Source organism: Dermacentor albipictus, chromosome 1 (assembly GCF_038994185.2).
Source record: "Dermacentor albipictus isolate Rhodes 1998 colony chromosome 1, USDA_Dalb.pri_finalv2, whole genome shotgun sequence".
Taxonomy (NCBI): Eukaryota; Metazoa; Arthropoda; class Arachnida; order Ixodida; family Ixodidae; genus Dermacentor; species Dermacentor albipictus.
The window spans coordinates 418,391,604-418,418,837 of NC_091821.1; the positions used below are offsets into that span (position 1 = coordinate 418,391,604).

The 27,234-nt window shown below is 46.8% G+C and overlaps 1 protein-coding gene across 1 annotated transcript in view; it reads left to right on the forward strand.

Moving 5' to 3' along the window:
• Nucleotides 1–27,234, forward strand: part of Actbeta (inhibin subunit beta) — a 212,504-nt gene that overhangs the window by 180,244 nt on the left and 5,026 nt on the right. The window contains exon 2 of the mRNA XM_070532237.1: nt 26,497–26,879. Within this exon, the coding sequence (XP_070388338.1) occupies nt 26,497–26,879 (383 nt within the window). The remainder of the gene's footprint in view (nt 1–26,496; nt 26,880–27,234) is intronic.

Genomic DNA, 27,234 nt, shown 5'->3' on the forward strand with positions numbered 1-27,234 from the left:
AAAATTTCAAAATACAAGGCTCATCAGTTTTCCAACGCTGTAACTCCACAATAACACGCGATATCACAATTCTGCAAATTGTGTCTAATAGTGCATCTAAATCGGGGAAAATCGGTGTATTACACACTGCTCAGAAAGTTATCACTATTTTGTGAGTAGGATTTTTTCAAAACCTCCGTAAACGTAGTAACAATTTTGCGTAAGTTATAATTTCCTACATCAAATTTGTCCGCTTTTGCAGTGCAGTTCTTACGCAGTTTACAGTACAGCGTTATCTATTTCTTGTGGAATGTTACGGATTTATAAACTTCGTGCTTCAGTATGTTCAAAACTTGCTATTGCGAAACTTGCAAAAATGCTATTCCAAGTCATAAATTAATATTCTCCCCATCTCGAGTGCAACAAACATCATTAAAAATCGGTCTAGTGGTTGTTTCACAAAAAGCATCTCTTCGTTTTACGTGTACAGGAACAGGGAAATCACAGTTGGCCCCGAGCTAAAGCTTCCTTCTCAGGCTCGGTTTACATGATTGTGTAGAACTAATTGTTGCGTGTAAGCAATAAACACGCCACACGCCGAATAGTAGGTTTACGCTTCTCAATGGCATTTTGGAAGCAAACCTGAACGAATGCGATGAAACAACGGTTGTTTCCTCGTCACACAGCTGTAAGACTCTGCCTCCGACGAAGAGCTGTAACATTTTGTATTCGAAAGGACAGACGGCGTTTCAACAGCTTGCAGACGAAGTCTATACGTGGGCCAAGAGCAGCACCTTAATATTCATCGTGAGAACGGCACCGACTCGGCTGTCTTTTCCGCAGTTTCTTTTTTTTTTCACCCTCCTTCCGTAGAACGTGTTTAAGTTTACTAAGAAAGCAGCTATTCCTCTCCTGTTCCCTGCAGCTGATTCAGCTGCGTTTCCGCTGACCTAGTTTTCGTTTTACGATCGCTATGCTTGCGCGTGAAAGCTTCAGAGGCCGATCCTTGTAGCATGCGTACCACTCGCAATTGTCTCTTGTTTGACTCGTCTTCCATCGATAAATGCGTATAAAAAAAATCTGTGCACCCTAAAGACATCTTGCCCGTCGCGGGATGTGGGAAACGTGTTATTTGTGTACGTGTCGCGTCCTTAAAGGTCAACTTTGCGGTAAAATAACGACAGTGACCATTAGGATATCGGCCATCGGCAGCTATAGTTAGTAATTTATTCGAGTGAGGAACGACCTTGTTATTCATCTGTTTGATAACGTTAAGGCATAGGCTACGTCAAGGCATAGGCCACGGACACACGTACGTCCTAAGCCTACACAAAAAAAAACACGTCGATGCACAGAAAATAAGAAACCGAAACTGGCCGGAGAAAAGTCCCATTTGCGTAGATGTCAGCCATGCAATGTCAAAATTATGTTACGATAATTTTCACACCTCAACATTCTGATTTAAACACGGGAGTGTTAACGCATAGTAACCTATTTATAGAGCATATATCTTTTGTAATATGTTTGAGCAACTCTATAGTTGCGGATAGTTCACCAAGCCAATTAATAATTAGTAATTACTATAGTAGCGAACACTTAACTCATATAACATTTTATTATTTTTTTAAATTTATGAATGCACTGTCCATGGCCCGAAATAAATATGAACAAGTCTTTCTCATTTTCCTTGATGTGAAACTGTGTTTCAAATAGAATTTCGTATTCTATTCTCCTGATCACCTTATCAAACAAAATAAAAAGTGTTCTCATCCATCTTTCTTTCAGTTATTTTTGTTTCTACGAAAACAAACTTTGTTTCTCACGAAAGAAAAAGAAAACATTATACATCTTTTTGTTACGCTTTCGTGATTGCACGATTTTATCGCTCTAGATGCGATGATTTCGTTTTAGTTGCATCATTTCGCCGTCCTTTATTTATTACACCACAATCACAATTGCTTTATATGGTCACTGCAGTACCGGCATATATACGGTATTTCACGCATTCCTAGCGATTACGGGCAGGACGCCGGCCCCCGTGCTGGTCCCTGTCCAGTTGTCTTTTCTTACTTCCGGTTCTCCGGTTTCCCCTTAAGCGCTGAAAGTGCGCGAACTATCCCAGCTCTGTATGGCTTCCGCCTCAACCGCATTCGCAATATTCCATTTTCATTCCATTCCATTCCATTCTATTCCATTCGCAATGTTCTTGGCGCGCCCCGAATTTCGCGCCAATTGTCAATTTCGGGAAATGATTTTCGCGCCTGAGTTAGAAAACTCGCGTTTGGACTTTCCGCTGCTTTTCACCTCGGTACTCACTCTCTCCCTCTTTTCCTCTTTCGATTCCCCTTTCCCTTACCCCCAGCGTAGGGTAGCAAACCGAGCGCTCGTCTGGTTGGCCTGCCTTGCTATCTCTCTCTCTCTCTTAATCTTTTTTCTTGCTGTAAATTATATTTAATAGAGCCATCTTTATTGCGATAGCAATCCGCACTCTCGAGACGGGTTCGCGCCGCCGTCGCCGTCGTCGTCGTCGTGCTGTCACGGCATCGACGCGCATTCGTGACCCACGCGTGCAGGGTTAGAAAGGATATATATATATATATATATATATATATATATATATATATATATATATATATATATATATATATATATATATATGTATGTATGTATAAGTTTTTAGCAATGCTTTTTTGTTACTGCAATTCCAATGTAATGTCTTTGGGAGACATCACTTAATTAACATTTTTTTAGGCATTCGCGCAGAGTTTTTCCGGCGGGCCCGGACGAGCCTGGTCACGAAGCCACGGAATCGGGCTGGGCTTGGGCTTAGAGTCACGGGCGCGGGCTTTAAACGGCTGGCCCGGGCCGAAAAATTTGGCGCGTACAATGCTCCAACTCCAACTCAGAATGCGTTGCTGGCTGTTCTCTAACTGACATTAGGTAAGTTAGGTCTAAATGGATGCGGAAATCGTACCTGGACGGTTGTCGAAGTCAACAGCTCCTCTCCAAAGTAAGGTGCTCGTTTGCTCGGGTGTGGACCGGAAGTACGCCGCTTGCTACTGCGGTTTCACTAGTGTCGATGTTCATGGAGACATTAACGGTGACACAGGCGAATTTGGCAGCGTAGACGAGCACGGGTGCCTATATGTCGACGGCTGTGGGCGAATAAGGCCGTCGTTGTAGCAACGTTACCAACGTCCAAACGACTTCAACGGCACCACCATTTGAAGACTGACAAGGCGTTGTCTATTTATGTACACCGCATGACAGAACGCTCACCTGAATTGCAAGGATATCCCCTTGTCAGGATTGGGGCTCAATCCCATCGTCCGTGGTCCTTTGCCAAGATTGGAGTACGGCATGAATTCGAAGGTAGCTGGCCCATGCCGTCGTCCAACTTATTTACGCTGAGATCGTTGATGAAGTGAAGAACTATTTCTCATCGAGAACGAGGAAAATGGGTTTATTTACAGAAATTAACTCAGTCTAACATGACTGCTTGAGAAAAAGAGTATCAGTCCAACATGACTGCATGAGAGAAGTGACTCAGTCTAACATGACTGCTCAAGAGAAGTGTCCTCAGCATTCGCACAACCACAGTTTTTATACACTCGATCCGCCGGCCATACGAGGCGGCGACTGTTCGTTTACTCATCACCAACTCGCCGCTGCTCTGCAGATCAGTTTACCGACACAAAGACACACACATTCTGAAGCCCAAACGACGGCGTTGGAGGGGTGCCGTTCCGGGAACTATCGGTGCCGATCGAGGGTCGCTCGTTGTTTTGCGTCATGCCGAAGCGTGAGAAGCCCCAAAATACGCCTTCCCCACGGCAGCTTGTCCATGCGTGTCAAATCAGCTCCGCGTTGGGGAACTCCGGAATCATTGTTCACACACCGAACTAGTTCCGTCACAATGTCGATGGGGCTGGAGGAAGGAGGCAGTTTTCAGCACAAAGGCCGCTTCTTCGAACGCCTCCTAGCTGCAGCGACGGTGAGGGGGAGATGCGCGTCGTGTCGCCCTGTCGTAACTGTGTGGCAATCTTGTTTTGCAGCTCGCCATTCTTAACAGCGCAAAGGCCGCTTCTTCGAACGCCTCCTAGCTGTAGCGACGGGGAGTGCGGAATGCGCGTCTTGCCCCTGTGTCGTAATTGGGTGGCAATTTTGTCTTGTAGCTCGCCATTCTTAACACCCTGAAACGTACCTAGCGGGTGGTATTTCGGTAGCGTGGCCTAAGAAGATGAATAAATGAAGCTGAAATTTAAATGTCAGCTGTTCGTGGGGTGCTTTAGGCGAGTTTTTTCGCTATCGCCTTTGTTGAGACCTCTCTGCTAAACGTGACCTTCTACTTGCAGTCGACTTTCGGGTTCCACTGTTCGTTTGGCAGGATTTCTCGAGGATTAAACTCTTCCAGGGCTCTTGCTACGTTCGTAAGGTGAAATTAACTGTCTAAGCGCGAGGCGTTTGCCACTGCTCGTAGAAGAACGACCTAGGTGCGGAGCTGAACGGATGTTTATTTGCGTCCCTTTACGCTATTTTCGAGTACAGATTAGCAGCGATGGCTTCCCGGGCACCCGGTAGTGTCAGGCATGACGCAGGTCATGCGGCCATGTGGCGCGTATATTTCGCAATCTTACAGCAAAAGGTTAACGCTCCCGAAAACGTGGATTAACAATATTTCGGAGGTGCATATTGGGCATCCATACGAAACATTGCGGAATCGTATCTATCTATCTATCTATCTATCTATCTATCTATCTATCTATCTATCTATCTATCTATCTATCTATCTATCTATCTATCTATCTATCTATCTATCTATCTATCTATCTATCTATCTATCTATCTATCTATCTATCTATCTATCTATCTATCTATCTATCTATCTATCTCCTCCTCTCGTTTTTTTTCTTTTCTTTTTTCAACACGTCAACGAGTCATCGACAAGCAGCGTATGCACTAACGGTATTCGCGACAGGCGCACTTACCACATCTGCGACCACGCAATTCTAAGCGACAAACTCGCCACAAATGCTTGAAGGAAATTTCTGAGGCACTCTTCCTTTTTAATTCTTAATTATCCGAGTTATACGTTCGAAACCTCACACGCGTCCGAGGCAGACATCCCGATGGCTTTTTATATTTTCCTCAGTATAGAGCGTCTCGGTTGTGAAACGAGTTATTTTAATCAGTCATTTCTACCTGCTGCCACAGGCGATTAAAACATACTAATAACGCTGCTCTGGAGCGCAACCTCGCAGATATATATAAATTGGTTAATAACAATTTTAAATGTTAACTAGTGTACTAGAATTTTACTCTGCAATACGTTTTCATTCATTTTTTCCTGTTCTGACATTTTTCCCCCTGTATTTTGTTTTTGATACCCCTATGACTACACTATTGTTCAATAATGCTTTTTGCTCCCTCTCATGGCAGTAATATTTATAGGGCGTTTCAGGGTTACGTAATTTATGATAACGACTACATACTGGAGTTGCGCTGCGCTGTGTACGAGTGTTCACACTTTAAAGTATTTCTGTGCACTGCAAACGAATAATAAATTCGAGGACGAAGCACAGCGTCCTCACCATGTGCTTGGCGAAGAGGTTGTTCACTCGGGGTCCCACGTTTCTGGAAAAGCAGTGAAATATTTGCTCGCAGCTGCGCATCCCGACATTAGCTATGCGCAGACGCGGGTAAAGAGCTCCGCGCGCACCGAACGCAAAGCAAACCAACAAACCACGCTGTTGGACACGGCGAAATGAACGTGGCTATGCGGAAGAGAGTTGCAGCAAAACCGCACCGAATACGCTCTGATAAGATTGGGCAGCTGGTTTCGCCTCTGACGCAAACGCATCGCCTACGCAGCGGGGATTTGCGTTGGGCGGCGGACTTGTACTGAGCAAGCGAACACCCGAACAGTGTGTCGGTGGGGTGGGGGGGTATGGTTATTAGTAACGTCCCGCGCCCACTTCATGCATAACTTCGTTTGCGGCACAATTTGCGCGTAGCACTGTGTGTCACTTCGGCTGCTCTTCCTTCTGATTGCTCGTACGGCTGTCGACCCACGCTGCCGCAGAGTCCCAAGAAAACGCAATCGTCGACGCGCCCTTCCCGCTATTGCGCAACCTATCAGCCGAGCAGTCCATACGTATCTTTTTTTTCTATCTTTCTTTTTCTGTCCTCGAGTGTTTCCATATACGAGGAAATGTTGGGGGCCACGTAGAGGGTGGCCCGCTTCCGCCAAGGTCAAGCAGCTTCGGGAAGTAAAAGGCGGAAGCCGTGTCTGTTGCTACGCGGAACACTTTTGCATTAGCGTCTGCCACCCAGTCTCGGCACTTACCCCGACGCCCTGGTATAAAAGGAACAGTATAAAAAAATATTTTGACGCGAGTTTCAAAAAGAAAAAAGAAAGAAAGGAAGTGACGAACAGGAAGAACGTCACGCCACTCCCCACGCTCGCGGCGGTCACGCCGGCTTTCACCCACGCAATCTCTCGATATTACAACACCATACGATCGCGGTGTTAGGAAACGCTCGACGTCCGTCGTTAACGTTACGGCCTGCTCTCTCTCTCTCTCTCTCTCTCTCTCTCTCTCTCTCTCTCTCTCTCTCTCTCTCTCTCACTTTTTGGTTTTATGCCACCAATACCACCAAACTTCGCAGTTGTTCACTATACAGCCTTCAGTGTTATTTACTGTTATTCATTGTGTTTCGGGCTTTTAGTTTTTTCTGCCCTGCGAAGAGCTTGCCCTGCCACTAAAGGGCACCAACGTCCACACAAAAAAAAAGCTCTATCTCATTTTATTCTCCGCGGCAGATTCATCAATTTTTCCTCGACGTATAATTCTAAATGCCCAAAAATTGCTGACAGGGCTGCTACACGTCACCACTTATACTTCTGTACGGACAACAGCGACAAGCTGACAAAATCACGCTCTACGGCTTATGCGTTATTTTCACGCGCTACGCATGTACACTCGTCATAGGCAAATTTTCTCCTGCAAAATCGTGTTCTCAGACATCCTGATCTGGCTTATCAGTAGCGCATTGCTCTTTGAAATATCGTAAATATTTTCTGTCTTCAATTTATTAGCTCTTTCATATAGGTATAGTTTCGTCGCTGGCTTCTTTATCGTGCCTCTTGAACAAGCTATTTATGCTTCCCTGGCTTCTTTTTTTTTTTCTTCGTGCGACCAACACAGCGCGCCACACCTGCACGCGTCCCCCTTCATAACCTAAGCGTTACATTCAAGCGTTAAGCCCATCAACAAAATAGACGCTTCTGCATTATTGGTCTCTGCCTGCAAGAGTACACAGGTTCCTGGCTGAGAGAGTTGTCCAACATTCGTGTTGCTTACAGCGCAAGACGGATGTAAGCACAAGCAGAATACTGGACACAGGACAAGTTGTGGACAGCAGCACGCCGTTGCCCATTAGTCAGAAAACTCAGTGCCCACTCTTTTTCTTTTTACCTTTTTCATTTTTTTGTGCCTCTCTCCTTCTCTCTTTCCCTAATTCCCTTCCCCACGCAGAGTACCATGTCAGCGATATCTGTACGCCGGCTATCTGCCTTTCATTAAAGGTCTCTCTCTCTCTCTCTCTCTCTCTCTGTACAGTACAACACTTATTGCCTTGTTCCCTGCTTTCCGGCGCTTGTCCTAGATCATATTCTGCTCATGTTTACGTCCGTCTTTTGTAGTTTAAGCAATATCAGTATATAGGATAGCTTAACTTCACGTTATTTTTCGGTAGATACAACTTTTCTGTTGTTCGGCGCAACAACTTCAAGAACAACAGACAGCAGGCACAAAAGCGTTAATGTCCTACCGACAAGGTCTGAGCTGAAGGATTGTAATGTTCTCGGCAGAGACCTCGCGTATATAATTATATGCACAATTTGAATATAAGAACCACAATTCCTAGAAAGAAAAAAAGAAAGAAAAGAAACATGCAGATTGGACACACATGTTGGAATCTATGTAAAGGGAAGCTTTGATGATTGGTGATGGCCATTTGAGGCTATAAAAAAGACCGATTTGGTTTGCTCTTGTCTTGTTTGAGAAGTTTCGTGCAGGAATCGTCGGAGCACATTCCCAATCCGGATGACTCGCCCAGAACAGGCGCAAACCCAATGCCGAATACTGAGCGGTTCACAAAGTGAAATAATGCAAATCAAAGAATACGTTAAACATAATTCACCATTACACTATACAGATCGGTGTTCTTTAGAGATACCTGTGGGCCGGCCTTACGTGACCAATTTTTATGTAGGTTTTTCTTTAGCTTGGCAGGACAAAGATGGCCATACTTGGTCAGCATGCAACGCTTAGATAAGCCTCTTCGCGGGTACTTTCACATAACCTTTGTATTTATGTTTGCAAATATATCCGGCGGTATAGCGACCGACCCATCAGCCAGGCAACCGCGCCAAACCCGGAAAAGTAGACAAAGAAGGCTTCGCTTTTAAAGAAGAAATATTAAAAAATTAAAGAAATAGGCATAAGTGCTTCCATTGCATCAGTACACGCAGCGTTGGTAAAAAAAAGGACATCCGATAGAAAAGTGCTCGAGGGTTGCTCCTCTCGGCTTCGTTGACTCACTTTCAATCGATGTAGGTTGACCTGTCGCGCGGTTTCGACAAGCGCCAACTTAGCAGCCGCTTAACCCTCGCTTTATGGGATGTGGTGCTGGCTCGTTCTTTCGATCGATCCTTCGCCAAATGTGGCTTTTTTCGAAAGAATTTTGTTGCCGCGTGCCGCTACGGGTCCGCCAGCCACGGCTTCATTTCGCGTTTGCCGCCCACGGCGTCTTGTTACTCACCTCTGCCCTCCCGGCGCCGATTATGCTGTAGCCGCTCTTCAGTCTAGCCTTACTGCCTAGCCCCGCTGTTGGTAGCTTAGCAACAATCAAATCGCTAAGTTTAGCGAGTTCTTGGGCCGATATCCCACCGGGAATATCAGCTCCTCCGTTAGGCCGCTACTTTTAAATACATACCAAAGCGCTTAAATGTGAGCCCTCTGGCTGCATCAAAGCTGCTTTTGTAGGCAAAAGCAGAAAACGGGGCAAAAGAGCCCCGTTTTCTGCCACTCATTTTATTATCTCTTTCAAAGACACGATGGCCCACGACCACCAGCGAAGCAGGTAATAGAGGGATATTGTGCACATGGCCGTGTCACCTGCCTTGTGCATAGTACTCCTTTATCCTGAATGCTACACCCTCGCCGCTAGCACACCTTCGGTCGTTGTCGCCCCACCCACCTTACCCACTCTTCCCTTTAGAACTCTACCTATATACAGCGTTCCGAGGAAAGCATATGTCGCCTTGAGAAAGACAAGTCCACTTGTCGAAATGTTGGCTCCCGCTTTTACCTTGCTCTCGTTTTGATCATCTACTTTCTGAAATGTATGCCAGCGTCGTCTCGCCAGAAGCTTGCGTCACCATAAGCGAAAGCAACTTTGTATTTGTTTCTTAAAACCGCGCAATTAACTCAACCAATTGTTACATTGAATGACGTAGATTATAAAATGCGACCTTTCTGCGAAATTCGAGCAATAACAGCGAAAACAATCTTTTTTTTTTTCGAAGACTCTAAGCGAAATGTGCATGTCCATGTGTAGCTGCCATTAATACGTTGTCGCATACCACATTTAAGTATTTATTTACGCAGCGCTACTCTGGTACCCTCATCAATTTCTTCTTTTTGCTAAGAAAATTAGATCTTAGAAAGAAATATTATTTTTCGTTAACGATTTCTTATCTTACAAAAAATTGACCTTAGAAACACCACATCTTCATGGATTAGATTTGATTCCTATTAATTATGCTATCCTTGGGTTCCTTGGCACAGCGGCCGGAAGGTTTTCTTTGCCATCCAAGACTGTTTCTTTGGGTTCAGTGCGATTTGTTTGTTAAACAATGACCTTATTATTTATCTTTCTTTATTCTGCCCAGTTTAGTTGTGCTTTTTATTTTTATTTTGCAATTTTATCTATTCCTTCATTTTCGACTACGTTTCAGCCTGTTTCTTTGGATTATCACGTACCAGTTCACACCTTTCGTCTTACTTACTTTATATTTGCTATGTTATGTTGAGCTACCCGATGCTCGGCCGACACCCTGGGGTGGACATGTGCCACTACGCGCCAAGAATCAGCATTTATACACTTGCGAGGGACTGCTGCTGTCGCGTCAAATGGGTTTCGAGCCAAAATAACATCGCGGAAGCCTGCCCGATTTTGCGCGAGCTTTTAAGCTTAATCTTTACCGTTGCATCACAACGCGGACGCAGCCCGACGAAGTGTTACATCACCCGACAGGTTCGAAAAGGGAAAAAAACAAGGTGGCGTCGAGCTTTAAACAACAATGCTGCAGGATGTACGCTAGGCGAGTTGGTTCTGACGATTGCGTCGCCCACCGGTACTTTGATACTCAAGTCATGAATCTAATGCTTCTTTTTCTTCTTTTCTTAACCGGTTTTGTGAGAAGTCGTGGCCACATTGAAGTAGTCGCACGGTGAGAGGAAATGACGGGAGACGCGGGGCTCAGATACCATTAAGAGTCGGGTTCAATGCCTTGGCTCGCGAGACATCACCTATACTACGCGATTCATCGGCGCATGCGCAGTGTGCTTGTAGCGCAATCCAGACATAGATTAGATAAATGCGCGCGCTCTGGAACTTCCTTGTACGTGCCTATCCCCCATCTGCTGCGCTTTTAGGTGAACGTAACTGGTCCAACTGCGTTTCGTAGCCATTTCTTTTTGTTTTCTGTGTATCTCTTCTCAGAGCTGCCACTGCACTTTGCTAGTTGCGTACAAAACGCGAAAATAAAAAGAAAAGATTGCCGTACTTAAGAGTTAAGCTGTTAAAATAATTTTGCCTGTATAACACACGTTATACATACATGCAAATCAAGATCGTCCACGCGGCTTTCAAATGTTCGCGTTGCTAGCAGACGCATCATGCATGAACTCTAGATGAATGAGTTTTATCAAAACCACACGCGTCGCACATCTTAAAAAGCGAGACCTTTACTGCACATAAATAAAGCAGACACGCTATATTTGTTACTCGTTTCATTGTTCCCATTGTCTCCATTGCCTTCCTGTTCTGTGAAGCAAAAAGTTAAATAGAGGCAGACACTCGCCCCCCCAAAAAAGATGTGTGCTGCGATTGCGCGCAACATCTCGTGATGACGTATGTACAGTGTTAAGCATAAATCGTTCTCTATGTCTTTCCGCTACATGCGCAGGCATGTCTCGGTGAACATTAAGAAACTTTTCTTGCTTGCGACCAATAGTATTTAGGCTACAAAAGAGGACTGGAAAACGTAACGTATGCCTACTTTTGCAATATAACTGCGTCGAAAAGGCAGTGACAGATTATCAGAATGAATTTTTTTATCAATAAAAGAAAAGGAAAACCTAAAGGGAGATTGTAAAGGGGCCGGTGCAAATTTGAGAACAACCAAGAGCTTGTATGACGCAAGATATGTATAAAACATATATTACCGACTAACGGTGCTTAAGGGGCAAGCTTACATTCATCATCGGTAGCGGCTCTTCATATTTCAACTGCGGTTTATGCGCTGTTAGGGAATCAGTATTGCAAAAAGAAAGTAAAGAAGTTTCACAATCTCCGCTTGAGTGCGTGCAGGCAATAGCAGACTCTGCACAGAGTCTGTCGGAGAAGGCGACTTTACGGCGCCAATGTGGGCAGCGGGTAGCGTACATGAATATACGCAGTATTTCAACATAGCGTTGGCAGTGAAGATGTCGTTCAAGGCGAAAAGTCGGCCGTTATGTACAGTGTGCAACATGGCTGGACAAGGACAAATGGCACGGAATGCCGGTGGTTTCAGACCATCGTTGGGCGAAGTGTTCCCGTGGCCTAAGTCCTTGGAACATTGATGCTTTAAGCTGTGAAAGGACCCTTACGGCTTTCAAGAGAGAGAGAGACGAAGAAGGAAAAGCAGGAAGGTTAACCAAGTACGTGCCCAGTTTACTATCTTACACTTTCGTAAGGAGGAAAAAAACCAGACAAGAAAAGAAAGAAAATACAGTAAGTCATCGTGAACACAGTCGCAGAGGAATTTTCCACTGACAGGAGCAGGCAGCCACACAGTCCAGTCGCGTTCAAACGGTGTTTCATGAGGCTTTTGTGGCGCTTTGCATGCCAGAGTATTTCGGCCAATGTTGCAAGATCCCTTCTTTCGAGAGCGATCTGTCACCTAAGCGTTCTGGTTTAGACTATACTGCGCTCCTCTTCGATGCTCGGGTGCTTGCCGGCTTTCGAAGCATACACTGTCGCAGCCGAATACGCAGCAGTGCGCTGAGAAAAGCGCCAGAAACAAAAAAAAAAGTTGTTGAATAGTTTACTCCCTTATGGGAGCATTTTTTGCTCCCGTGTTGTAGTTTCAGGGAGTGTCTTAGAGTTGAAATGCTGTGATGCGGTTGTAAACTATCATAAAGCTACAAATAATCACGTCACATAGAGACGCACAGAACACACGAGAAGCGGCACGACACCAGGCACCACGTGACAGAACCAAGCAGAAATGTATACCAGTGTATGCTATAGCCATGTCCCGTCAGGTGAGCAGATTAATCTTTATTTTTCTCAGAAATTAAGAATAGCTGGCTCGAGCAATGGTGGTCTGTCTGCTTGCACTTACGTAAGTAGTGACGCTGCTCACAAATGTTAATTAAGGATAGTAAACAAGCGAACAAGACTCAATGAACTCGCACTAATCGCGACAAAACTTTCATTTTACCCTACAGGGGCCAATTCTGTTAACACAAACGCAGTTCCACATCAAGGAAAATTCTTGCTTGGAGCGCATCCTTCTGTTCTTTACTGGTTTGTCACCAATGCTGAGTGCATTACAAGATGAACTGGTTATCGGGCTATAGGTGACCCAACGTGAGAGTTTCTTGCCCGAAGCAACGCGAACATTTCGAAATCCTCGCTTTTTTCTTTCAGCGTAGTCTTGTATACAACAGCTAGCTGAAACCGCTATGACGTTCGCTATATAGTACACAGCCACCTAAGTACCGACTAGCCCAACAACAGGCTTTGTTAGGTTACATAATATATGCATATTATTACTGAGATAGAGTCCTTCATTTCCTCTGGTCGCTAGACGAGGTACTTCGAAACGATTCCGCCCTTTACTTGAGGAGACAGCACTGCATCTAACTATATTTGCTCGGATACAAACAAAGTTAACGCAAATTATTCGTTCTCTTTCGTGAACACAGGAGAACAGAAACACTAGCGCGATGGAGTGCGCAAAAATAATGAGCTCCACAATTTTTAAGGCGTCCAATATAGCACACATGCGGCCTTTGGCCATTGCCAAATAAAACCTCGCGGCAGTCGTGGAAGAACGAGTTACGATCGTTTTGAACCGAGAATGCCTCCAGCTCATCGTATCGCTTTTGCAGCAATTCGCCTTTCTTTTTTGGGGGGTTCGTATAGATGCGTCACGAAAAAAACCGTGTTTCGCAACAATGCAACCGTTGAAAATAATAAAAAAGCGATAAAATTAGAGGAACGTGCCCACTAGGCGCGGCTCACAGAAGAAGAAAACATTGGAAGCGGGACAGCATTGTCCCGTTTCTCGCGTTCATTTCCACTAACTCACGTATAGCATGTCGCAGAGTGGGGCCGTGTGACGCCATCGCAAGGAGCTGAGCTGGGAGGCGGCGCAGTCATAAGCTGTCAACCCGCGACGGGACATGTACTACTCCTCCGTGTCTGAAGGACTTGAGGGGGGACAACTTGGTCAATTGTTGTGCGCACGTTGGAGAAGAACGAAGGGCGCGCAACGGAAGATGAGACGGCACCGAAACCGAACAGAGGAACCCCCCCTTCCTTTCGACTTCTCTTCGTCTCGCGTCGCGCCGGAAGCTAGAGGGTGACACCGTAAAATAAAATTCTTTCCCAATGATGACGACTCGCCCCCTCCCCCTCCCCCCCCCCCTTCTATAAAACGATCGGAGCGTCGGGGGCTGGCTGGCTGGCCAGCCGCCCCAGGCCTTGTACGAAGATCTCATGGACGCGCGCGTCGGGGGGGGGGGGGGAGGGGGGGGAAGCGGTGCATTTACTTAATGCCTGCAGCAGCGCACGCCCGCGTCTCGTCTGGTCCGCGGACGGCGGACAAGCTTTCTTCTTTCCTTCCTTCTTTTCTTTGCGCTACGTTTGTTCATTCTCTCCTTTTTGTTGGGGGTGGGGAGGGGGCCTCCACCACACTTCTCTCTCCCGCCGGCAGTGAAGACATCGCGCGCTGGCGCGCATATTTCTTGCAGCGCAGAGATGTCTGGCGGATGAGAGAGAGCGAGTGGGGAGAAAGCGCGGTGCAACGCGCCGTGTAGGGGGGGGGGGGGGGTAGGGGGGCATGCCCTCCCTCTCCGCGCACTGTCACAACGCGACGGTCAGGCCAGCGCACTTTTACGACTAAACGCTGCCGCGCGAGTGTCGTTCGATCTGGCCCGCTTGTCTCGACGGCTGGCTTTGCCGGACGTCGGCAGCAGAAGAGAGGAGCAGCGTCGAGCGGGAGCCCTGCTGCCTTGCCAGACTCGGGTGCGTGGCAGCGGGACAAATGGCGTCGGCGGCGAAGGAGAATTCGTGACTCTGGCGGTCGACTGGCGGTCCCCTTCAAGGTCCTTCCGCTTATTAGCGACTCCCAGAACCAGTGCTGGCAAAGGGAGGGGGGGGGGGGGGGGGTAGGAATGCCGGCCAGACGGACGAAAAAGGAAAGAAAGCAAAGACGGCGTAGCGCGGTTGGGGAGCGTAGAGTTCAACGGCGTAGTGTGAAAGCGGTCTGCGCCTTTGATTCAATTTCAGCCATGAGACGATGGTGTAAATAGGGATGTATGAGCTTCCGCTTTTGGGCTTCAGCGAACCGGGAAGCCAAGCACGGCCGGGTGTACGTAGTAGAGTCGATTGGGTGATGTACCTCGCTTGGCGCTTAATCCTGTAAAGCATCTTCACTGTTTGAATTCGCCATTTTTCAGCCCGTCTGCGTTCCTTTCTTTCTTTCTTTCCTTTCTTTCTTTCTTTCTTTCTTTCTTTCTTTCTTTCTTTCTTTCTTTCTTTCTTTCTTTCTTTTATTTTCTGTTTTGTTTCATTTGTTTATTTATTTATGTATTCATTTATTTATTGCGGGATGGGGGGGAGGGGGCGAGCCGGGCATTTTAGGACGCTACCACAACTGGCGATATCATTTCGTTTTGCGATTTATATTGTTATTTATTATTGTTTCTGGTGTTGGTTATACACTACCTTGATCTTTCACGGAGGATGGATTCTAATCTACATCGTGACTTTTTTGAATTATTGCTTCAGTTCTTCTGAAGAACACAAAGAATGCCATATCTTGCGAGTTCCTTCCCAGAATCCCTGCCCAGTGCGTCGACAGCCACACGTTCGCGATTAACCGCAGTCAGACACGCACATTACGTGCTAATGCTAAACCTCCACGCGAAGATCACCGTGCTATAGCGCGGTGGATGTGTAGCTTGCATAGCTGTATCGACCGGTGGAGAAGGGAGGAGGGGCAGAGCAGAACATTTTTCCCGCACCCGACTTTTGAAAGCAGCCACTGCTGCACACTGGTACACATACGACAAAACAGCAGCTGATAACACGTTTTTTTTTTTTTTCAGAGAGAGAGAGAAAAAAGGATGCATAGAAAGGCAGGGAGGTTAACCAGAGGCAGTTCCGGTTGAATTGTGCGCGCCGAAGTATGCTTCGGCGCGCACAGTATCCTTCGGACGAACGCAGGATAGGGAACAGGGAACGGTGATAGCTTACCTCGTGTCACTTAATAGTTCGGGTGTCCGTAGACGGAGGTCTTTAGTTTTTGCTCTCGGAGGTCTTTAATTTTAATGCTCTCGCATTTTAATGCGAGAGCATCGATTTTCCTACCCTCACGTACTCTATTGAATATGGGTTTGTGACCTCTGTACGATGACAGGAGACTCCCTAGGTGGCGCCACAACGCTGTAAAACAGCCCTAGGGAATGTCCATCTAAGCGCTGGGGTTCAAAGCTGCTGGGTGCGTTAACTTGCTATAAGTGATGATTAGGAAGCGACGATAGGAGTATTATCGCTGGAAAAAAATTAGGGAAGAAATGAGGACGGGACCCCGCCGCTTCAAAAAGGACGCCATTAGCGGTCACCATCTGCAGCAGCATTATCGTCATCATCACCATCATTATGACGTGCACCTGCTGCATACGTCAGAACAACTGCGGTGACTTTCCGCTATAATGCCCGTGATGATAGTCTTATGTGCCATGGTAATGATGACAGTGATCACAATGATGATGAGCCTGATTACAATGACGTGTTCATGAGGCTGTGTTGTATGTGATGATGATAATAATAACGAGTCATCAGACTAGTGATTATGCATTCTGCATTTCTTAACCTGCGCTATTTCAATTCATTCTTTATGTAACATCTTTGACTTATGTATATCTATGACTCCCCCCCCCCCCCCTTATGTAATACCCTGTAAAGGGTCCTTAAGGGTCCAATAAATGATGATGATGATGATTCAAATGCTCTCGCACTAATGACCGAAGTCGCCCTGGCGACTATAGGGAAATTTTGTGCGGGATGTTTTCGTTTCACACCATGCCGACAACATCATTGAGGTGATAACACTCGTGTACCTAAAAGGGCCAGAACAGGCAAGAACGCCGCGAAGTAAGTGGCGTCGCGCTAACGCCATGCTGACGCCGTAACAGCGGCGGTTTCCGCGGCCGTTTTCGGTCTTGTGCATGTTCTTCTTCCCCGTAAGCACTTTCTAGCTGATCTCACAAGAAGTACAACATTTTGTGACGTCTTTCTACACTTAACTACCATTACCTCTATCCTCCTCTCCCCCCCCCATTCTTCCGCGGCTTCCCATTGACCCACTTCCAGCTAGCCCCTGCGTCAATGGTGCCGCTGTTCTGGCGCGAATTTCAAGATGGGAAGCTTGCCCTTCGTAACATCTGCTAAAAAAAAACAACTTTCCCTCAAAAGAAATGCGAATGGAGTTTCTGAAGAACTAACTTGCCGGAGTGTAGGCTGAATGAGCATTTTCTTCCTTAGTTTTCCTAAAACTTCGTGATTGGGTACTTCCCCTCGATCACGTGACGCGCCACGGGAGACGAGGGGAGCAGACGTTGACCACCCTTCCCTTCGTGCCTTTTCCTTCCCATTTGGTCGTTGCTTCCCTTGGCTCATTATCCCCAAAACCGGCTTGCCTGGGGAGAACCCATACAAACGATCCTTGCTAGTAAACTTTGGTCCAGACGTAGCAAGAAGAGAAGTAAAATTATTCCGTCTGGAGGGAGTCTGCGGAATCTATTCAGGGTCTTGCAGGCGCGTGCGAAGGGAGTTTTCTTTCTTTTTTTCTGTCTGCATTGCGGAACATCATTAGTGTCTCTGTTCACTTTGGTTCCACGTTTACATATAAGAAAGTATTATGACGGTTGCGCTAAAATAAAATTGACGACAGAAAAGAAAGAAACGTAAGCCGTGATGCGTGAGCCAGACCGGAAGGCGCAAATAGGCGGATGTACCCCAACCGCACGGGCAACAACTGATGCGGGCATCTTGCGCATCTAAGCCGCCAACGTTCTCTCGTTTTCTTCTATTCTACTTGCTGCGTTGTCGCCGCTATTAAACCTTGCCATTTCAATACGCGACCATCCCACATCTTCAGATTTGGGCAAAGAATACGCCCCCCCCCCTCCCTCTGCGGCTCTGTCTTCCCACCCCTTCTTTCTTTTTTTCTTTTTGAAAGAAAGAAAATAAATAAAGAAGCGGCGCCGAGACTTCCAGTATTGTGCTCTTCGGAAAGCGGGAGAAGAAGAAGATACCAGAAGAAAACATGAAGTGGAAAAGGAAGCCCTCGTCTCCCAGATGCAGCATCCGTCATACAAGAAGTTTTTCTCGCATATTTTGCGCATATACGTTCTAGGACGGTGGCGTTGCACTGTGATATATCCCTCGACGGCGCGCCTCGTAGCGTCTTCATTTCCGGCTTTCAAACAACAACAACAAAAAAGAAATACAAGAAAAAATGCTTTTCATGTTTGCTTTTGATGCGACGAGATTGCGCGGACAAAGTTTAGTAATACAGCGAGTCGCTCGGCGCTGGACGAAAATAAAGAGAAAATTTTCTTTTCTTTTCTTTTTTTTTTCAACAGAAAACGCAGGGAGGGACGGGTTCATGAGAGTGTAGAGACCGCGTGCTCGTGCTCACGTCGTTGACGCATGGCTGCTCGCGAGCGATTACCGCCCCTGTGTGAACCGAGGTCTCGCCGAGCGCGTCATTTCGAAGTCGCCGGCAGCGCACGTACTACGTTTTTGCCTGCGGGGTGCTTAAGAAGCAGCGTTCGATCGCCCTTACGGCGAAGACGCGCCGGTCATGACGGTCCCTAAAAACGCTCTCTCGTATGAACCTCTAGTGTGAGACGACGGCTAGCGCGAGGCCACCTTTTTTTTTTTTCCCTCGCGATCGCCATACGTCTCCCCTGACGAGCGAGTCTCGATTGCGGGTTTTTGCCCTAAAGTTTTGTATGTATGTACGTATATATATATATATATATATATATATATATATATATATATATATATATATATATATATATGGTAGCTCAATTGGTGGAGCAGCGCACGCGTATTGCGAAGGCGCGGGATTGTTCCCCAACAGCCGCAGGTAGTTTTCTCATCCACTTTAATTATCATTAACTTCTCGTTTCCTCAATTCAATTATTAGGTGCAAGTAGTTTCCATTATGTTGTCCTTGGTGTCTTTGTTTGTTGGCTACAGTAACTGCTTAAATATAAATATTTAAGCAGTTACCTCGAGAGCCGTTAGCGTTGCCTACTCGAAATAGAAGCAATGACGTCGAGGCACGTACCATTCACGTCCGCTTCGCACGTCGCTGAAAGCGACTCCACCGTGAGAATCGTGGAAGTCCGCAGGTTTTTCCACAAGTCAGAAAAAGACAGCAGACCCGTTCCACTTTACGGGATCACTGCCTGATCACCACCCAAGCTGTTTCTTTCGAGAAGTTGCATTACGATCTTCAGGTAATCGTAAATAAGCCGCACACTTCAAAGCGTTGCCCGCATGCGAATCTCACGTTTTCTTTGTTGCCCACATACATAACGCTTTCCAGCACTCGCTTACCTCTTGTTCCTTCTTTTTGCGTTCGTCTTTGTAGCTGTTTCGTTATGTTGCCGCAGCCAACCCACACGGCTGTTCTTACGCTTGCTTAAAATACTTTTAGCCAGAGTTGTACCAAGACCCACGCACTTCTAACTTCGCACGCACATCAGCCATAATGTTCCCCAACCGCCGAATTTGATTTCCAGAGCTTATAGATTTCCCAGGCAGGCGGGCTAAATTCTACACTGTAACTAAACGACACACAACTTTTTCCTGCACATCACCCATAATTTTCCCCTTATGCCGATGTAATATGAACAAAGTGACTCATTTCGTTCATCAAGGACACCGCAGGCGTGTGAGGTAACGCGTGAAAATATGGAGAAAACGACGATTCAGTAATTACTTGCAAATCGCCTTATTGATCCGGAAACGTTAACGTTTCGATCCACGCTGCACACGGCCCCAATTTTTATCACGTGCAAACGCGGTGTGTCGTATGGTTCTCTCTGGACATTCGGAAACTTAGCGGCTAACAGCCCTATAACGCATTCGAGCAATTAACAAACTTAATTTTTGAACCTGTAAATAACGCACACACATTTAAATCAGCGTTGGCTGTAATTTCGTCTCAATGACAGAGACAGTTCTACTAGAATTCAGCGCTTATAATCCGGCGCCGTTCGTAAAACTCCCTCATAACTTTCCAGTCCGCTTCCATGCGTAATGTACGTAATGTACATTCTGAACTTTGACTACACACATCCCCCTCCCTCCCCCATGATTTTCACCATATGTAAATCAAGTTCCTCGTTTAGTTCGCCGAGGCCATCTGGCAAACCTATCGTGGCCCGTAGGAACGCGTAAAACAAGAAAGAAAACGTGTATTCAGTAATAGATTGCAACGATCGCAACTGAGCCAGAAACGTTAAAGCATTCCATTTTTTTCCCCTCCTAAAATGGCCCCCATTTCCGATAAATGTCAACTTGGAGTCACGCACAATTATCCTAACATACTGGAAAACAGCGAGTATAGGACAACACACACTTTCAAGCACTTGCTGAAGCAATATTTACAACGGCTGTAACTTAACGACATGCATTTACCTTCGAGTGCTCATTGGCCGTATTGGCCTCATTGGTCATATTAGACGAAAATATACTCCAAGAGAATATAAAGCTGTGAGCAATTTCAGTATTAGGAGAGGTGAGAGCGATTTCTTGGTGTGCAGGGACTAATTAGTTTTTTTTTTTCTGGATATTGCTATTTTAGCTTTCCTTTATTTAATTTGCGTGCAGTTCGAGTCCGATCAGCCTTTTAGTAACCACATAGTTTCATCACACAGCGTTACTAAGTCCTCGACATCTGTTCCAGAAAAAGATATTATGGTATCATCTGCACAGATAACTAATTTTGCTTTGGAATTAATGTAGGTGTATATATTGCGAAGTTATAAGGTAAATAATAGAGGCCCCAAAACGCTACATTGAAGCACCCCACAAGAAACTGGTTCAACTCTGTAAATTGAGTTAGCTATTTGAACAATTTCTTTTCCGTTAGTTAGCTAAGGTTTTAATAAATCTAAAACCTGACCTCGAATGCCATATAATTGAATTTTCTGACGCAAGATATCACAGTCGACCAGATCGAAGGCGTGTGGAAAGGCAGCGAAAGTACCTATTACAAAGAACTTATTTTCAAACTGCTGAAGAATATATTCTTTTTGCTCCAGCAACGTTTACTCCGCTGATTTATTTTTAGTAAACCAATACTTGTCAGCAGTAAGTATTTGTGCCTATCAATAAATTTGGAAAAGCAACTGTGCGAAATTTTTTTTTTTTTGTCCAGAAATCTTTGAAAAGGTTGGTGGAATGGACGCTGCTCTACAATTTCACATGTCATTTCAACCTTCCTTTTTGTAAACAACGGATATTCGTGCTAGTTTCTTTTCCTATGAAAAATTCAATTCGTTATAGAAGTGTTAAAAATATCTGCGAGAACTGGAGCCATAATTTTAGCTGGATATTTAAAAGGTGTTATCTGGCGTCCCTAACTGTCCCTGCTAAGGTTCATTTTCAAATTTTGGATAACACATTCAACTTATTGTGATGCAGTTGTTCCTAGAAATATAAAGCTATCAGCGTGATCGAGAACATAATCAATTGCGTCATGAAAGCCACTAGTCGCTGGTTTACAGGTATAATAGTCGTTCAATGCTTCAGCCAATTCAATCCCCGATAGCTCCTTGCCCGCAACCAGCACGTTTAGTAGCTGAGTGAAAATTATCGCGATGTAATAACTTGTCAAGCCAGGACAACAATAGGTCGTGGCGACTGTGCGGCACATCTAGACAAGAAAAAAGAAAAACGATACTCTGTTCTCGGTCACAGTAGTTTTTCGATCAACTTATTGCGATACTGCGTAAAGACAACCCAGTCATCGGAAGAACGTGTATTAAGAAATTTTCTGCGCAGTTACTCTTTTGTTTTCATTTCAACCGCACAGTTCTGGTGCGACCCACGCTTCCCGTGCTCTGCCATGTCTTCTACGCGTTTTTGCGATAATATGAGACCAACACAGTCTTGTGAACGCGTCTCGTCGTTAGCGTCATCCTTCCGCGCCCAGTTCACAACCTTCCTTCTTGACGCCTCTGATTTCACCGTCTTGTCGGTTAGTGGTATTTTCAAACTCATCAAACTTTCGTGCCATATGTGTACTGTAAGGCCTGTTCCATGCTTTCAACTGTATCCTTTAGCGCAGGCAAGCTATCTAACTCTCGGCTGATAGATGAAAGAACGCTTTTGATTTCACCCTCAAACTTTGATCACGGCTATTTCGATATGGCCCGGTGCCCCTGCAGGTCCGGAATGGCCAAGCCTTCATTGCGAATTCATTTCTTTATTTGCCTGTGTAATATGTTTCATTTTATTTTACTCTTAGGACACATCGGAGCTCGGGAAAGTTGGGGGAGGGGAGAAAGTCCCTGGGGCCCGGGAACTCCCCCCCCCCCTTTAGTCAGCGCCCATGCATTTGCGGAGGAGCGTGGGTGGTGGGGAACCAGGTCAAGGGGGCATCTATTTCTTGTGGGTGACTGAGCGGTACAGGTCGAATAACACTGACCTATTCGAAAAACGCTTTCGTCGTCATTGCTGACTCATGCAACCCACGCGCGTCCACCCGCCAGATATCGAGGTATCTGCGGGAAAGGCATCTCTCACGGGCAACGCCACGTGCACGAAGAACAAGCCCTGACAGGCACACATGTGCAATAGAACACCAAACAGCAAAAAAAAAAAAAAGAATGGCGAGTCCCATTCCAAGTCCAAGTCTCGATCGCTTGTTTCTTCGTGTGACGTTCTTTTATTATGACCGGAATTGCCAGAAGTCCCGAACATGAAGTTTGTGGGCGCGAAGGGGACGATTACGCGTATTCTTTCTAAATGTTCTTGGTTTGGTGCGCGAAGGACAGGCGCTCTGCGCCACGCTCGGCAAACACGACAATCGTCTTCTTGAGGCTCACTTACACTAGGCCTACCCCACATTGATTTCGGTCTGCCGACTGTCGGCAGACGGAAATCGGTGTCGGGTAGGCGTAGTGTGAGGGCACCTTTACGAAAAATAGAATTCATGCGCCTTGGTCGCAGCCGACTTCAGCCGGAGTTAAGCATTGGTGTGTTTATATGTATCGGGACTTCAGCGAATTTGCGCGTACTTTCAAATCTCCTCTTCTGGTATTTCTCTGCTATTTCCCTCCTCCAGTGCCTCAATGCAGAGTAGCCAACCGGAGAGGTACTAGTTCTATTAATATGTCTGCCTTTCATCTATCTATCTATCTATCTATCTATCTATCTATCTATCTATCTATCTATCTATCTATCTATCTATCTATCTATCTATCTATCTATCTATCTATCTATCTATCTATCTATCTATCTATCTATCTATCTATCTATCTATCTATCTATCTATCTATCTATCTATCTATCTATCTATCTATCTATCTATCTATCTATCTATCTATCTATCTATCTATCTATCTATCTATCTATCCCTACCTCTTTCTCTCTTCTTTTTATTAGCCTTCGTCAAAACTAGCCGTCTACATCTTTGCAGGCGTAGAACTCCATCGACGCGCGGTGGTCTAGGTCGGTGTTGGTTACATCGCCCTCGCCTGGTGCCCAGCCGCAGCCTTAGCTTCTGCTATTCTGCTGCTATACCGTTGGCGTTCTGGGAAAGTCTGATCTTCGTCAGTGATGGCGATTACAGAATTGAGACTGCAACGTTAACCGGTAACTTGTACACGCGGGAAGCAGCTTGATGAGCCTACACATTTCGCAACTCCTGCGATACATAAGTCAACTAAAAAATAAAGAAAGAGAATGAACGCACAGATAGAAGAAGACTACGGGAAAATGGGTAGGCGGGTAAAGCGGGAGCCCTACTCTCTGAGAAAGTCACTTTGCCGAACGGAAACACGTTTGTCAGCGAGACCTTGAGATCGCTGGAGCACAATGCGTTTCAAAAAGGAGCTCCTTCGGAGGCCTATACTTGGCCGCGACCGTATTTCGAGCGAGAGATACGGCGACTTGAAAGCAGGACGCAACCTGTCGTACGGGGAGTAGTATTCGCGATGTAGGAAAGGCCGGATTTTTTTCGGCGCTCATGGAATATCGGTGCGTTGAAAGGGAAGGAGGAATGAATCCGAGGGATATGTTTTCAATATCGCCGGCGTAGAGTATATATGTACTAAAAAAAAAAGGAAGGAAGCGGGGGAAGGAGTAGCGTTGCGTCAGTACAGGCCCAAGAGCAAAGAAAGTAACGAAGGGAAGAAAAGAACGAAAGGGGCAAAGAACATGAGAAGAGGCAAAAATAGACGAGCCGCTCGCTTCGCTGGGTCTGAGACGGCGGCAAAGCCGACAGAACGCGGCCGAAAACGGGAGCAAGCGGAGAAAAAAACGGGGACTCGCGAGTCAGACAAATGGACACCGCGCGTCGGCATATCGGTCGCCGTTTCTCGCTCGGTCCTCTCGTTGTTGTTGCGCTTCTTCTTCTTCTTCTTCTTGCTACTTTCTCCGCGAAAATGTTTAGTCCATTAGGAGATTGAATGCACTGGCTGGCGGGCTGCAAGAGTCTCTCTCGTATTTATTCGGACCTTTTTTTTTTACTTCTACAAGAGACGGGCCCGCGCTCTTGGCGCTGTTTTGAGGCCGCATATAACGAGACGCTGGGATGCCCGTCGCTCGTCTGTGAATGCAAAGCGGCGCGCCGCGGGAGAAGAGGGAAAGGGTGTTGGCCCCGGGCAGAGCAACGTTGGCCGACGAGGGCTCGGCCGAGCCACGGTCATTGTTGAGGCCGAAGGCTGCACCTGTCTGCCTGCAGGTGGAAAGGAAAGTTGCAGTCGGTTACTGAGGGACGCGACTTGGGAGTTTAAGGCTCTCGATGGTGCGGCCTGGAGGAAGGGGAACGCAGCGGGAGGAGGCGGGCTTCGAAGTAACTACGCGTGGCGTTCGGCGACCGAACCGTACTTCATCGGCAGGAAGTTGGACTCTGCGCTTAAGCTGTGCGCGGGCGGACACTAGAATGGGCATGACTCAATGCGCGGCGCGATGGACGCGACGCGAAACGAAAGTAACAGCTAGACAACCAAAGCGCAACTCGATATAACTGGTATCGACTGAACGTGATGTAGTGTAGCGTGATACACGTGGCACGAGACGAAGGTAACACATCGCCTTGTGTCACGCCTGTCGCCGGTACAGTGTACAGCGGGTCCAGTCAATATCAACGAAGCCAATTCCCCGTTCTGCTAAGAAGCCGTGCACAGAATATGAAGACAGATAAGTCCTGTCCGGTGCAGCAGATAGGATAACCAAGACAGCGCCTATTTACCGTACCTAGCTATTACTAAATAACAGAACGTATCTGCATGTCATGAACTCGACTGGTCACCTGTGGAAAGCGACGCGGACTCTTCAGTGAGCTGCGACAGTCTCGTTGAAGCAGCACGCATCTATAGATTCTCGGTCAGTGAGCGTAACTGGGGGACCTCTTTCTTTGCGAATAAGTGGTGCAGTACCGTGTCTGAAACAAGTGGCATGGAACGGCTCAAGCCAGGACACCAGCGTGTTCACGTGATTGGTCCTAAATGGTGTACGCGTCGTCGTCGTTTGTGAATCACGTCTTGCAGCGAGCGCGGCTATGTTGAGACGCTGGCAAACACTTCTACATTTTAAAAAAATGTTTCGGAGGGATACGCGTCGTCTGGGAAGCTCTTTGCATACACGAAAGTACGTTACGTCCTCTCATTCCTCATTCATGTTCCTCACATTGATATTCCTCCTGAAAGCGATCTTTTCCAGTCCTGTTGTGTAGATCTAAAAAAAAAAAAATACAGAACGCTTCCAACGTCTGCAGATAGCTTCAAAACTTCCTTTTTTATTTTACGCTGCATTGGTTTGTGACTGTTCCTTTGTTTCTCTTGAATTCTTTTTATTTACACTAAAGACCCTTTCCGGGCGTTACATAAGAAAGGGGAGAGGGGGGTGGTCGAAGCCTAATCAGGCAAAACAGCAAATAATATTCGAAACTTACGAGAAGTGCAGAGTAACAGGAAGGTCGGTACAAACTAGTGCGAGGCAGACAAAAGGTATAAATCACTCGCAGTCGATGGTGAGCAGTTCAAACAAGAAAGCATTTGGCAACACAAGTAGCGCACACACAGATATGAGACGGTTAGCTGGTGGCTACAAGTGACACTTGTCAAAAATGAGACAAGAAAAAAATAATTAAAAAATTATAACGAAGAACAATTTCACAGATATAATATGGCGTTTAAATACGGGATCATGTGTTGTTCCTTTGTGCCCCACGTGTTTTGCGATTGTTGGCCATGCGTTCACGTATGTAGTGCATGTGAATCGGCGACCCTGAAAGTAAACCTGTGGTTCGAAGTCATCGCTTGCGTCCGTTCTTCCTTCGTCCGTCTCGTGCGCTTTATACATAGTCGCCTGAGTGTGGATTGCCAAAAAAATTAAATTATGGAGTTTTACGTGCCAAAACCACTTTCTGAATATGAGGCACGCCGTAGTGGAGGACTCCGGAAATTTCGACCACCTGGGGTTGTTTAACGTGCACCTAAATCTAAGTACATGGGTGTTTTCGCATTTCGCCCCCATCGAAATGCGGCCGCCGTGGCCGGGATTCGATCCCGCGACTTCGTGCTCAGCAGCCTAACACCATGGCCACTGAGCAACCACGGCGGGTGTGTGGATTGTCAAGTTGCCCGTTCTTGTCGTAGAGCGACCTTGCGAGAGCGAGCTTCTGGTGCGACGCAGGGCTGACGGTGAACGGCCACGTGCTGCTGGACTTCCACCAGAACCCCGACCGGCCCACGCACCGGCTTCGCGTGGTGTCGGCCTCGCTGTGGCTCTACGTGCGCAGCCGCGGCTCCTCCTCGGCCGGCAACCGGACGGCCACCCTGTACGTGTTCCGGGTGGCCGAGTCCAACAGCAGCAGCGCCCCGCTCAGCGGAGGCATGGACCTGCTGGCCGCGGTCGAGGTGGACGCCAGCGCCTCCTCGCACGGCTGGAGGCGCGTGGACCTGCGCGCGGCCGTCCAGCACTGGTTCGCCCCCGCGGCGGGCCACCACGGACACGACGCGCGCAAGAAGCTCACGCTGCTCGTCGACTGCGTGGGCTGCGGACCAGCTGGCATACAGGTGAGCGGACGAAGGTGTCGACGCTGGCGTCGCCGTCAGCGAACGGGCCTTGGCGATTTTCCCCGGGGACTCCAACCGAGTGAAATGCACGCTGAGCCACACCCCGACCGAAGCCGTCGCAACGCTTTCATAAAGTTCCGTCGCGCTATTACTGCGATGACTGGTTTCTTGAGAGACGCCTCTCCGTGTTACTTATTTAGGGTGTGTGTGCCGAAAGTGCTTAATTGCGAAATAATAGTTCAGCGATCGCCAGAGTTTCGGACGCGTTTTGACTGCGTCGGTCGAGGGGTAGTGTTGCTCTTCACGTGGTGTAGAGATTGGGGGTCAACAGTGGGTTACATCAATTCAGGCGGGG